The 13773-nt window shown below is 42.8% G+C and overlaps 1 protein-coding gene across 3 annotated transcripts; it reads right to left on the bottom strand.

The window, feature by feature from the left end:
* Positions 1-245: 245 nt before the first annotated feature.
* On the bottom strand, positions 246-10692 carry fam83b (family with sequence similarity 83 member B). Of its 3 annotated transcripts, none has more exons than XM_076018716.1 (5): positions 10501-10692; positions 5967-6443; positions 4885-5049; positions 3440-3564; positions 246-2779 (listed from the first exon to the last, which is right to left on the bottom strand). In XM_076018716.1, the coding sequence occupies exons 1-5, from the start codon at positions 10555-10557 to the stop codon at positions 883-885; spliced, it is 2721 nt and encodes a 906-aa protein (XP_075874831.1). In that variant the 5' UTR covers positions 10558-10692; the 3' UTR covers positions 246-882. The 3 variants fall into 3 exon arrangements, with proteins under 3 accessions (XP_075874831.1, XP_075874833.1, XP_075874834.1); XM_076018718.1 differs by lacking the exon at positions 10501-10692 and adding an exon at positions 7838-7979; XM_076018719.1 differs by lacking the exon at positions 10501-10692 and adding an exon at positions 7838-7976 and having other exon boundaries at positions 5967-6438.
* Between the last annotated feature and the right edge of the window lie 3081 nt (positions 10693-13773).

Raw genomic sequence — 13773 nt, 5'->3', positions numbered from 1 at the left:
AAAGACACTGACTGAATGACTGAACAATAAGCCTGGAATACATGGGAGAAATGCGAACATAATACAGAACAACCCTCCACGCACTGGAGCTGAGCCCAGGATCTTGTTGCTACCAGGCAACAGAGTTAACCACAGCACCACCATGTTGCATAGTACCAAACTGAATGAAACAGAGTTTGAAGCAAAAATGTGATAAATCAACCTGTGAAAAAATATTACTTCCCAGATTTTCTTCTTTTTTTCGCTGGGTCCAAAAATCAGCAAGTGAATGTATTCATGAACAATGACATATTTTAGATCATTAGCAAACTAGGTTAAAGGAGTCTGCAAAATGGTGACTGCAATGTTGACATTTCTCATATTGTCAACACAATGGTTCTGAAGTTATGACCTTGCGATGTTCTTAAAATCCCTGTTCTAAACAGAAGCACTAAGAGAAAGTCGCTGAAATGAGGTTTTATTTGTCATTATTGTCGCTTTGTGGTTGTGTGTTTTCTTTTATTTGGTCCGGTGGTTAGCTTACCCAGTGTTGGAATCTTTAACGCCCTCCCTTTGGCACGAGTGCACTTAACTTATGTCTATATGCGACATCCTGACACAGGCATGAATTACCTCCAGAGTCGGCAACCTTGGCAAATGACAGAATTAGTGCTCATGCCTAAGTCAAACAGAAGGACGTTCAGAGGTACTTACAGTACTCACACCAAGGTTACAAAACATTCTCACCTATAAATGTTTTTGTGCCAGTGTATCCGGACAATGAAATAAGCTGGGGTCAAAATGTCAACAATTTAAAACCATTTCAATAGATATGAGGAAAACATTCACCTTCCTGGTCAAGTGTGTTTTACAAGGAATCTGGACTGCATATGCTTCAGTAAGCTATTTGCTGCTGTGCTCCTTGTTCTTATACAAGAGATTCCCCATTCTGTGAAAGAATTTTTCCAATTTATTTTCATGGTGTCCTCCTGCAGCTCGGGTAATGTGGTGTTCAATAGCTGCCTCACCATTGGGAATGTCTTTGGATTTATCGTAAGAGTTATACCTTGTGCGTACGGAGTCCTTCTTGACAGCGGAGTAAATAGTCTCATAGGTGCTATGATGACGACTCTCAGCACAGAGGTCGCTGCTCAGACCTCCAGTGTCATGCTGAGGTTTGGAATGTTTGAAACTGTAGTCTTCAAGTTGGTTCCTCTTGCGCTCTGACAAGAACCTGTCAGCCCTGGATGTTCCACGACAGACTTCCTCTTGCTCGTACTCAAAGTCGTTCCTATCGTCCCCTGTCAAGGTGGCCGTGCTGCCACTCGACTTCACGCTTTGTGTTTTCATAACTGTGGGTGCATCCTCCTTTTTGTCATGTATGTTCAGGAAAGACTTTATTTTCTTGGAACTTTTCTTCATGAAAAGGCGAGAGCTCACGCTGCTGCCTTTCTCGGGCAGATCCTTGTTGTTCACATGCAGAGCTGCTGCTGACACAGTTCTGGAAGGTGTCTCCTGCCAAATTGAGGAATTTTGGCTCCTGTTGCTCATGAAATTGTTGACATCACATTGAGAGACAGATCTGTGATCCTCATTTAGAAGTGACCCAAATCCTCCATTCTGCTCACTCTTCTCGGCTGTTCTTCTGTTTGCTTGTGCTCTTGCAAAAGCTCCATACATATGGCTGGAGGATTCGTACGTGTACTCACCATTTGATCTGGGATCTGCCACACTGTGCCTTTTGTGCCAGCTGTCCATCGGATTGTCAGAGTTTGTGATTATGTGTCCACTTTTATTTCGGCCAAGGCTAGCGTACGCAGGGTTGTAGAAGTTCCTGCCCGGCCCGGGGTTTGTTGCATTGTTTGAGCTGTCGTCCATGATCTGTGGACTCTGCCTTTTGAACATGAACTCTTCCTTGCTCATTCGATTTTCAGCGGGAGTTTTAGAATTCCACTGCATGGACGAGTAGTTCACGGGTGCGTTGGTTTGTGCCAAAGAGTTCTGAACGGTGGGGGAGTTGATTATGTTTCTATTCAGCTCCACTTGATCTTTTATGGGGGATTTGAACGCAAGGGAAGACCTCAGCCGTCCCTGCATGAAGGTGCTGGCTTTGTCCACAGGTTCAAACTGGTCCAAATAATCAGTGGAGTCTCCAACTGGGCTGTCTGTGTTTTGGAGGTAAGACTCAATCCTTAATGTGCGCATGAAGGAACTGGATGTTTTCTCTATTGTCGGCAGCTTGTCATTACAGTTCCAAGACTTGCGTAGCTGTTGGCCCCTGCTTCCTGGCGGAGAATGCAAATAATTGTCCTTCCGCTGATTTCCTGTTTCTCTTGAGATATTCCAGTTACTTGCCCTCGGCCAGATGTTCTCTGGTATACCAGCTTCATGCCTCTCCCCAGCATAGCTGTGTCTTTTTAAGAAGTTTCCTGCCTCTGCTGACTGAAAGTGAGGCATGTGTTTATGACCGATGACTCCGTTCTTCACTAGGGGCCCAAGTCCATTGAGTTCCTCTTCAAGAATCTGCTCCTGGAAGTTTCTCGTCGTGCCTAAAGTCCTCTCGCAGGTCTTTCTGTACACAGTGTCCAGGCTGTGCCTTAACTGATCCTTCCGCTCAATCTTGTGACCCGAATAAGACTTTGGTAGGATCTGCTGGAAGGAGCTCTCCACTGGGCACAGCTCAGCTGGCACACTGGAACGTGCATAGAGTGTCCGAAACTCTTCATCGTAGGACTTGACCAGATGTCCAGTGATGACCTGCACCATGCTCAGATTGATCTTTTCACATGACCAAGAGAAGCTGCACAGACGAAACATGTTGAAACGGTTAATGACATTAATCAACAGCCCCTGTAATTTATTTTTCACTGGGCAAAAACATGGACTGTGCAACAATAGTGTACAGTAATTAGATAAAGAATCATTTTTATCAAACTGCGCACCAGTTAAATACATATCCATTACATTTTCTTGTAAATTAAATTGCATCAAATGAATGATGGAACATAGTTCAATCCTGTTAGTTCAGGTGATAGTTGATGAAAAAAAAATAATGATAATAACGAGGACGGATCTGAATATGTCTACACAAAATTTGTATAACAATCCAAAATGAGTGTATGGATTTATTTTACATTTTTAAGGTTGTTTCTCAGTTTAATTTCACAAACGATATCAAAAAAGTAAGCAATACTTTTTTGCAGTTTTTTTATTCATCTGTTCTGAAGCGCTTCTTATTGTGCTCTCTTGTGTGTTTGGATTTATTGTCTTTTTTATCTATAGCCTGTACCCTTCGTAAAAACTTTTATCCCCTTCATAATGTTGCAGAATGCTCCATAAGGCATCAAAAGGTCATTACAGCAGCAATTTCATAGAATGACACCAAATGTAGCGCTTTGAATGCATATAGTTCACACCTCAGTGGCTTCAGTCACCGTTTCTTTTGTGCTGCAACTTTTACCTGTATGAGCCGTAAATCGCTGTGTGACAGTCGACTAAAAGAAACCTCTGTAGCATCGCTCCGTGAAATTTGGCCCCTGTTCTGCAGACGTACGGCTGACCTTTAGCCGTGCGCACCCGCATGTTCTGTGGTCGCAAGAAAAAAGGAAGAAAGATGTTGGTAAAACACACGAGTATCACTGTTGCAGAAAGAAATGCTGTGGCAAATGGACAAAGGGCTGTGCAAACAATTGCCTTGTTGTGTTTGTTCGGCTGATCAGTTGATTTTGCTGCTGACAGATCACATGTTCTCATGGTAATAACAGCGGAAACCATGAGTCAGCATATGACTAAATATTTCAAATCCACCCCCCCAAAAAAATTTATTTTCTTTGCATCCAACTCATTAGCATGACGGTGCCAATATTATGCATGATTCATTTTTGCCAGTGTTTTGAAGTAATGTTATGTGTCTAGCCTTCCAGAGCAGTAACAAAAGTACCTATCTTTCTACTTTTAATTGCTCCACCTTCAAGAGAGCTTCTGCTGAAATACACATTCCTGTAAATCAGCCATCAAAAGCCACAGATACACCGCTCCCAGGTTTGGCTGAGATCAGTGATTTTCTGGGATAATGAAGTGGAGTGAGGCTGCTTCACCAGTGTGAAGCACAGTGGGGAAAAAGACTATTTAACATTTTGGTCTGCACATGGGAATTATATAGGACTTCTGAAGCTGCACCTGCTCAGTGAAAAGATAATTGTCCGTGTGACACACACACACACACGCGGAGTATGGTACTGTCTGAAAAATTCCAGCCAAGTCTAGAGTTTCTGCAACTATTTCTGGCGCGGTGTTTATGTTTGCTAACTACCAGCAACCGCTCTCACCTGACTGCTGACTACAAAGAGGAATGTCACCTGCCTTTACTATGTTTTTAACAAGACCCGAAACACCCTGCTTACTTTCACCACATGCATTAAAGTAACCCCAAAAAAAACTTACAATGAGGTTGATTTAACCAAACAAAGAAAGCGGGTCTATCATGGAGAATCACAGCAGAGACAAATCGTTACATATTTGATCATTTGTACTGTTTTCTCAGGCAAAAGGCTTTTTTTCAGTAAATGACATCCTGCATACTTTTCAGACGTGCACTTGTCCATTTGGAGTTATAGGACAGACATCAAATTCAAGATGAATGTGACCAATCAGCCATTTCATCAGAAGGGGGCAAACTGTGCGAACTGGGTCCATTCAGCTGAGATGATCTTTTGTAAAATTTACACTCTTTTTTTTTTTTTCAAGGATGAAACTGTCGGCACACACTCAGCAAAAGTGTTTTAATTCAGATCCAGCAGCACTGCGTGACCTTGACTGCGGTGTGAGCAACAATAGAGAATGGACGGAAGCCATTCATTTGTGTGTCGAAATTGAGAAAATCAGTGGCTCAAGGCTCAAACCTACCCTCAGTTGTTGAATTTTAATGTCCTGACTTTCAGCCATTGCCAGGAAACATTTTAGATTCAGCTCATCCAGCAGGATGTACACCGGGACGCCTCGGAAGGACGCGTCCACCACTTCTTTGAATATGTCAACATCTGTGAACGTGTCCATCACAATGGAAATGACCTGTGTGGAGAAGGCGAGTAAATCATCATCAGTCACTGCAATGCACCGCTGTAGGGCTTCTTGTCGTGTACTTAAAGACTGCTCGCTCAACCAACAATCAACAATTTCACTTAAAGGTCCAGCGTGTAAAATCTTTGAGGAAGCCCAGTATTTATGGAAGCCCACCTAACAGCGTGTTCATTTGTAGGGCAAGTCAGGCGGGCTTCCTTAAAAAATGGAGATGCAAGATGGCAGCTCGCTAGGAGCAAGCATGTATTCTTACATTTATGAGAACCATTCTAAGGGGATGAAAACCAAGTTTTTTTTTATTGCAAAAATGCATTTTTATTAATGTATTTATTGGCAGTACACTAAGTTTTTCCCAATATAAAAATCATAAATCAAGCAAACATTTTACACACTGGCCCTTTAAAGGCAATTTGTCTACTGTTTTTCTTTCATCTCTCTTTGAGAAGGACAAAGTAATGTCCAGTGAGGTAAAACTGTCCTCCACTGCTCCAACTCTCATTGGTTCATTTATTTAGAAAAAAAAGAACAGTTGTCTGTCTCTGGTGATTTAATCAGTAGTAGTAGCAGTACAGAGGTGTTGCTACAAAACAAAATGCCAACTGTGAACAATTCTGAGCCACAGAGGTGGCCTATGAGTCATGATGACACAATCTGAAAATGCACCGGAACGCGCTGTGAAAGGGATGCAACTGTAGAATGGACTGCCAGGGAGGGTTTGTTTTTAAGTTGCCAAACCTGATTTTGTCTCCAGCAGCCCGAGCTGACACTCCTTAACTGAAAATTGCCCTGAGGAGGAAAGCTGCTGCGGTGAAATCCCTTTTGTTCAACATGAATTACACCCAGCAGAGAACATCAGGGGCCAACTTGCAGTTGTGCAAAAAAAAAGACTGATTGTGTCTGCTGCTCACCTGTCTGGCCTCCTGGATGTTCTTGCGCACCACCTCCTTGATGGTGTGATTGTTCTGTCTCGGTGGGTGAAACAGCAGATCTATGTTTGTCTGCAGCGTGTCGTGCCTGAATTGCGGCCACCCCAAGTCCAAATCCGGTGCGTCCGTGTCCGAGTCGAAGGGCCAGTACGTCCCGGAGGATGAGTGGCTGTCGGGCGGACACGTGGTCTCCTCCGCCTGGTCTTGAGGAGGCAGCTGCTCGGCATTTTCGCTGATGAAGAGGAGCTCTTGGTCTGAGAGGAAGCTTCCCAAGCGCTCCTCTTTCAAGAACTCCTGGTAACTTTCCCTGCCCCTGTCGAGCAGGCGGTCGATGGCCAGGCGGTAAGCCTCTTTGTAGTGAGGCTGGACGTAGTCCTCCAATTTGAAGTCATCCCTTAGAGACGACAACAAGGAGAGCTCCGAGGAATCCATGGCACGGCTGATCACAGTGTGACTGTCCTGAGAGAACAGGGGAACAGATGTTAGGAGACGTCACTGGAGCTGCCTCTTGTCCAGGCTAGTGTAACTCAGTGTAGTAGACAAGGGCAGGGAAATATCTTTATTGTATATACTAGGGGTGGGGCTCGATAAGCATGTTGATTCCCTTTACAACCTCATGAACAGAAATAGCAATTTGTTTCTTCTTTTTACATTTTATTTGTCCCATGTTTTGGTTTTGAGTCTTTTAATTTAATGAACACATTTAATATTAGTGTCTAATTTTAATTTAATAAACAAACAACTTGGACCAAAAGCAAAATGGAAGCTGGCATTTAAACAAAAGCTCTATGGATTATGGGTTACATAATATGAGACATGTAACTACAAAATACGGATGCTTTTCCTGTCAACAGCGCACACAATCTACAAACCAAGGAGGCTTTAGAAAATGTGCAAAGTTATCGACTCGTGACATAACCGCTGAACAGAAACTATAATGTGTTTAATGAGTCACCAACATGCAGTTCCCACGGAATGACAAACTCTTTGGCAGATTACAACAAACACCTTGAGAATACATGAATAATGTGGCTCAGTGCTTACGCAATGTGTAGAATCTGATCATGTCATATGGATGATAAAAGCACTGTAAAGTTTCTCCGAAACTACTCAGTAACTACATAGAGACGAGATAATGAGAGGCTTTTCTGTTTTCAAAATTTGAACATGAAAAACAAGGTTTCCATCAGCAAGACCACAATTTGATGTTCCAGGTACATTTGCTAGCCAAAATTACAAAGTTCAGGTAGTCATTAGCTTTTTTTCCTCAGAGGGTATTTCACCTTTAAAAAGCCCAGTGTCTGATCACGTTGCCCAGGGGCAAAAGAGCCGAAAGTTGAGGTGGGGTGAGACAGAGCTCCTAAAAATTAGAATGCAGTGGTGAGGAGAAGGAGGTTGGCCGGGTTTGTTCCAGCTCTGTGTTTACCGTCACTGCGCGATTTAAAGCCCGCACTTATTTTGAATCAAGTACATGACTACTGGTAGTAACAATCAAGTGAGTGTGTTGTTTTGAATATCACTATAACTAAAGTGAGCCACAGCTTGGAAGAAGAATGCAGCGCTGTAAATCCAACAGCCGTCCAGCTGTACCTTCCCCTCTTTAATCAGGCAACATTTATTGACTCCCCTATGGACTCTGCCGTTGTCCCGTTGGTAAACATTGAAATGAGCTGTAGAGGCAACAGAAAAAATTCAACCGCTCTCATCACAGCCTTGTGCAAAGGGTACATGCATTTCTAGATATTCTTGGCTGTTCAACCAGATTCGTTCAAAACTACGAGCTCTGACAGAAAAGATAAAGCAAAAGAAAAGAAAAAAACTCTGGAATTTTGTCCTCAACAGCAATCACTTACATGGATATTTGGAATCCTCGCCGCGGCTGATCACAGAATATCCCCCTCAGATTTATGTGTGTTCACTTCATGTCAGTGTGCGAACTGGAGGAGCAGCGGGAGCCGGGCTGCCGGGAGAGTCTGCAGGTAGAGGGTGTGGATTTCCAGTTTCCAGTTTGAACATGCAAAATGGTCTGGGCCATGAACCTGTTTTAGAGGCCACTCCCCTACTTCTCCTCCTCCTCCTCCTCCTCCTCCGCCACCTCCTCCCCCGCCTCGTGCGCCTGCTTCTACCTTTTGTGGACAAAGTTCACTCTGACGAACAGCCGAGACAGCGAGCGCAGGTTCACACTCAGGAGCTATCAGGAAAAACCGCAGTGACGCGGCATGTTGTGACGTGTGACGGTAAAAGGATTTGCGTTGACTGAAATTAATAGGAAGTCAATTGTGGTATTTATCAAGATTGGCTAATTCCCCATTCTCTGAACCAAATCAAGTCTGACTTCATGAATATACATAAGCAGCATTTTCTGCTCTTTACCCACTGTGGTTCATTCTCATTAATTCTCCCTGGAGTATGTCTCATTATGTTGCCTCAGTATTCATGCGCAGGGAAGATGCGACCACTCTTTCTACTGCAACTGGAGAAACAATTCCCCGAGGGCTTCACACTCTAACGAGGTCAGAGTTAGCATTTCCAATGGTAGTGTTTTTTTTTTCTAACCTAAACCCCCTCTAACCACCCTCCAATTCAGACACATTATTAGTTGACACAACTTAGTGTAGTAGACTTATTTTTGTGAAAAGCGTGTCTGTGTGAGTATTTGTGTAATAAACGGTGATTCAATGAGTTTACGCTGTCAATATTGACCACGCTGTCTGGTCAATGACATGTCAAACAATATGGTAATGAAGGCACACAAGCGTCAACTTCCAAGATTCACATACAGTCACGCAAACAAATGTTGAGAACTTAAGTCTTTGTTGGACTTGGTGCAGTGAAACAACAACATGTCAAATGGCCAAAATAAAATAGTTTGTCTCGAGGAGAAACTGCAGGTGAGTTTCAGCCAAGCTGTGACTGGAAACTGGATCTTGACTCTATTAGCATGCATCCAACTTTGCTGAACATTCATGCTGTTTTTAAAATGAAAGGTTGACATTCATATGTTGCTGATTTTATTGCTCCTCGTGCTTTAAAAATGCATCTTTGTAACCCTAACAGGGTTAACAGGTCATCAGCCTGTCTGAGCCAAGAAGCTGATCTTTTCTTCACACTCAGAGACGCCCCTGAGCTATACTGCAACAGTGAGCTAACGGGGAAGACATTTACTGCATCAGTTTGAGGACCTTTGGTAAACATACTGCTAATCACAAATACACACAAAAGAAGGAAAATGTTAAGCCCGAGTTGAAAGATTTTTTTGGGAGGGGTGGGGGTGCTCTCCTGGTTGTACCATCCAATCCAATTTAATTGACAAAACACCACTAACGTGAAGAAGGACATTTTCCAGTAATCAATGATAACATCAATGATAAGGAGTAGTAAAAAGCTGAACTGTGCGTGTGTTTTCAATCCCAGTTTGCATAATCCATGATGATTACAGTGTTAATAAGTGTTAATCAGTAAATATCACTCAGTCTAAAGCGATTGTGACCACACCTTCTGGTTGTAAAGAAAATCTTTCATCCTAGGAGAGCAACGACAGTGTGGTAAATCTCCACAACCAGCCTCAGTGCACAACTAGCAGCTCCAAATACTATCAGAGGACCTCTGACTGGCTGCGGCAAAGGCCAACGTGCACAAAGGCCCACACAAACACACATGCATATCTGCTCGGCAGCAGCTCCTAAATAGCTGCTGGCAAGAAGGGACAGGAGATGAACCACCTCAGGCTGTTTGCAAAGTAAATATTGGTCTGATGATGATTTTATGATAAATGTCTTCAGAGGCAGGGAGAAATTTCCAGAATTAAAACAAAACCTGATTTTATTGGGATGGAGGGACATCAAAGTCCTTTGCATAAAGTCAATCTTGGCCAAAGGCACATAATCATCATTTGCATTTGTATTAAAAAAAAAAAAAAAAAAAAAAAAACAGCCAAACTATAACAAAGATGTTTTTTATGTAGCACTATATATATATATATATATATATATATATATAGTTCGGTTAAGCAGAAAGACAACTCTAGGGCGAAAAGATTTAATTAAAAGTTAATTAATTTACACCTAAAAATATTTTAACAATTGACATTTAACTCATTTCATAAGCCTGAACAGTATGTCAAAAAATTAATTTGTTTTGAAATGTTTATAAAGAGCAGAGTAAGTCACTTTCTGTAATTAAAACTATTCTTCCCCTCAATGAATGTTAGGGACAAGTGAAAGGTTATTTCTTTCAGGAATCATCGTTAGCCAGGAAATTAAATCACTATTGTATTCAACACTTTTAATAAGATAAATCACATTTACACTAAGAGATATTTTATTCCATCTTATTGAAGGCCGGTGTTTTTCCACTCTTTCTTTGATATGAATAGTCCATTAGTAATAAACTAAGATAAGATAAACTTTATTAATTCCTCAGCGGGCAACATTCACAATTCACAGGAGGCGAACTTCACACAATAGCGGCATTCAACCGTGCAGATTGACATGCTCTTTGCACGTCTACTTCTCACCTTCACTGTAGTGGAAACACCCCTGGAAGTTTCACGTTGCTTCTCCCACCAAAACATGCAGAGAACAAGATCTCCGCCTCATTGTGGAGTCCCGTCTTGAATTTGGGATTAGGTGACGGAGGGAAATCACAGGGATCTTTTTCCTCCAGGGTCTCGGAGCTGAGTGACATTCGATCCGCGGGGCCCCTCTGCTCCGTCCTCGTCACATCCTCAGGCTGTTGTCGTCTCGCAAGTAAAAACAAGTGACACGTCGTCTCGTGATGAGGCAATTGTCAATATTTGCGCACAGGCGAGAAACTGAGTTGTTGAGGAGGTGGAGGGGGAGTTTGGAAACTTGTGCTGATGCTTCCGTGAACGGCAATCAAACCGAACTACGAGTTGGAGGGGCACATTTATTTTTTTTTAATTTGCATAGATTTACAATCGCCGACGCCGTCGCTGCTGTCATCGGGGGCACCATTTGAAAATGGAGACCGCTAAATGATGAGCAGCACAGCACGGCCGTGTGAAAGTTGACATCAGAGAGGGCAAGCAGATGCAAATTACAGCTGAGGGGCACGTGCTGTCATCGCTGGGCTTGTTCAACCACTTTATAAAACACGCTGATTGATGGTATCTGTATTGTTTGCCCGCGTAATAATGGGTTTGCGTGCAATTAAATGACCCAATAGCTTGATGTCAAACATTGGAAAGGATTAAACAGCTGTTGAAAACATTCGATGCGCTACGGGCGATTCAAAAATAGGTTTGAGCGCGTCTTTGTGAAGAGGTAACAGGATCTTTTTTATTATTTTTTTTTTCAATCCTCGGCCTCAAATGGGTGAAATTGCACGTCGTCAGCGTCCAAACGTCCAGATTTGCGGCTCAGCTGAAAGCATCGAACGGTGACTCTTTCAAGACGTTTTGACCACTCCGGTTTACTTTGACTACAGGACACAAGTTTGATTGTCCTTGCGTTAAAAACAACAGAAACACACTTCAACGACTCCGGCGTGACGGCAAACACTAAAACAACATCGAGAGCAATGAAACCAGTTGGACGTTGCTTCATGCTGACACGCTTGTTTTGCAGCTTTGTGTTCGTCAAGTGTTTATAAAAGTAGCAGAGTAAAAGGGAAGCTGCCGCAATGACACTGAATAAGAGAATCAGACCCACAGTTCAGCCGTCGTGCTTCATCTCTAGCCATTTTTAATGGACGATTGCGCAAGTAACCAAGGTAACTGAAGGTGCCCCTGCCTGTCTCGGTGAAGCCGCAGGGCTTTTCAGTAGATAATGTTAACAAGCATGCGGAGCACACACACCCACAAATAAGACTAATTTGTTGGGTGTCATATGTCACCTGGAAAGAGACACACAGGCTTCAGTACAAGTTGACAAAGAGCAGAAGGCGGACAGGTGACATAGAAGGAAGTTGTGTAAATATTGGCAGACGGGGGCCCTGAGCTGCAGCCTGGTCAGGATCCACTCAGGATATTGCATCTCTGGTACAGCATCTATATGGTCTGGTCCGTTCCATTGCGATGCCATCCAACGTCTTTTTTCTACGGTGTCGCAACAACCAATCATCTGCCTCCGTCTGTATCCTTCACACGCACACACGTGCGTGTGTGTGTCTGTGTGTGTGTGTGTGTGTGTGTGTGTGTGTTTGTGTGTGTGTGAGAGGGAGAGGGAAAGAGAGAGAGAGAGAGAGAGAGTGAGATTGTGTGTGTTTCTAAGGTATAGGATAGTGTGCATACATATTTAATCAAGTAAATACCACATTCCCAAATGCCCATCAGTGCGTATGTTTGAGGGTAAAATGGAAATGGTGTTAATAGAAATGATGACATTATGATGATCATGTAAAAAACCACGGGGCAGAACATAGACATTCATTGAGACAACATTTGATACATCTACATTTACTCTTATATTTGCAACGACGACTGTTGTTGATGGACAATATTGTGTATGCGTGTGTATCTTAAAGTGCAAGTCTTGCACGATAAAATGTAATCCATATTGATATCTGACTGCTCCTATCTTCTAGCCCACCCCTGGTATCGATCCCCGGCTCTGAATCATCCACTGGCCTGGGAACAACAACAACAGCAAAGACTAAACATAAACTGTATGTTACGGCTGTAACAACACCGGGATGAACTTGCACACTGTTGGCGGCCAGCACGGCTCTAGACTTTTACAACAGCTAATTGCCTCCCCGGGTTGCCGCTTGAAACTGTTAGTAAACGACCTTAATTGCGGAGGATCCCTCGTTCACTGCAGCCGCTGCAATTGTTCACTGAGTGTCGGGAGCTAAAACCCGCAGTTTGAAATGATGGTGTTTGACCTCACATTAATTAGTTGAGAGGGCAAACGAAGGCTTCAGGGTTAACAATGCACAGTTCCAGGCAGCCGGCACCCTTGAATGTTAACAAACAATGTTTAGCATTCACTGTTACTGGAACGTCCACGCTGTTGTTGAAAGCATCAGTGCTGACCTGGCAGCGGCACTGTACCTTGCATTTGTTTCCTGGTGTCTAAATTGTGGAGTGTACTGTATATTTTGTAAACTCTATCCTCAGACTGTGGGGAATAGTTTCATGTAAAACGATTAATAATTCACAAATCAACTCAGTGCTAGGGCATGAAAAGGCAAAATGACCTTGGAAAGCCAATGCTGGGAGATAGTATTGATTGGAGCTCTGCTTTCTTCATGCATAGTTTCGCCTCTCTGACTGATGAATATATATATTTATATATGTTTATATATGAACTTCCATTCAAAACAAAATATTTGAACCTAACAGAATAAAGATCAAGCGCTCCCAGTTTGGATTGAGAATGTGTCACAGACAGTTAATGGTGACATGACTCTGTGCAGCAGTGGTGTTTCTTGTGTATCAGATTGAGTTCCGTGGAATGTTACTTTTCATTTCACTCACAGACAGGATCTATTTTGGATGCTGTTTATACTGCATGTTCGCTGCCTGGTTCTGCCTTTTATCTTGTGCTGTCTCTTATCAGAAAGGGGCAAAAGTTTGTATCTTTCCTGCATTTGCAGCCTATAATTACTTGGCTCATTAAAAACTACAATGCGATTTATTATTGTTCAAAAAAGCCTTCGAAAAACACCATGCTGTAACCTTGCGCAACCCTACCGACACACTGAATAAAAATCCTCAAGCTTGAATTATAGATAAGCACGCTCATCAGATGACTTGAAGACTAGAAAGAAAGCCTAATCAGATACGGCATGGCTGAACTCTCCAGAAAAAACAACTAAGTTGCAA

The sequence above is a fragment of the Nelusetta ayraudi genome, unplaced genomic scaffold (assembly GCF_046127955.1).
Source record: "Nelusetta ayraudi isolate G7.1 ecotype Tasmania unplaced genomic scaffold, CSIRO-AGI_Nayr_v1 ptg000008l, whole genome shotgun sequence".
In the NCBI taxonomy this organism is placed as follows: Eukaryota; Metazoa; Chordata; class Actinopteri; order Tetraodontiformes; family Monacanthidae; genus Nelusetta; species Nelusetta ayraudi.
This window is presented reverse-complemented; position numbering and strand designations above follow the sequence as displayed.

Coding starts and splice junctions, on each gene's coding strand:
- fam83b (XM_076018716.1), bottom strand. CDS start 10,557: ATGTTTTGGTGGGAGAAGCAACGTGAAACTTCCAGGGGTGTTTCCACT. Junction 6,444..10,500: donor GTGTTTCCACTACAGTGAAG/GTGAGAAGTAGA, acceptor CTGTTCTCTCAG/GACAGTCACACTGTGATCAG. Junction 3,565..4,884: donor TTAAAATTCAACAACTGAGG/GTAGGTTTGAGC, acceptor TTGCGACCACAG/AACATGCGGGTGCGCACGGC.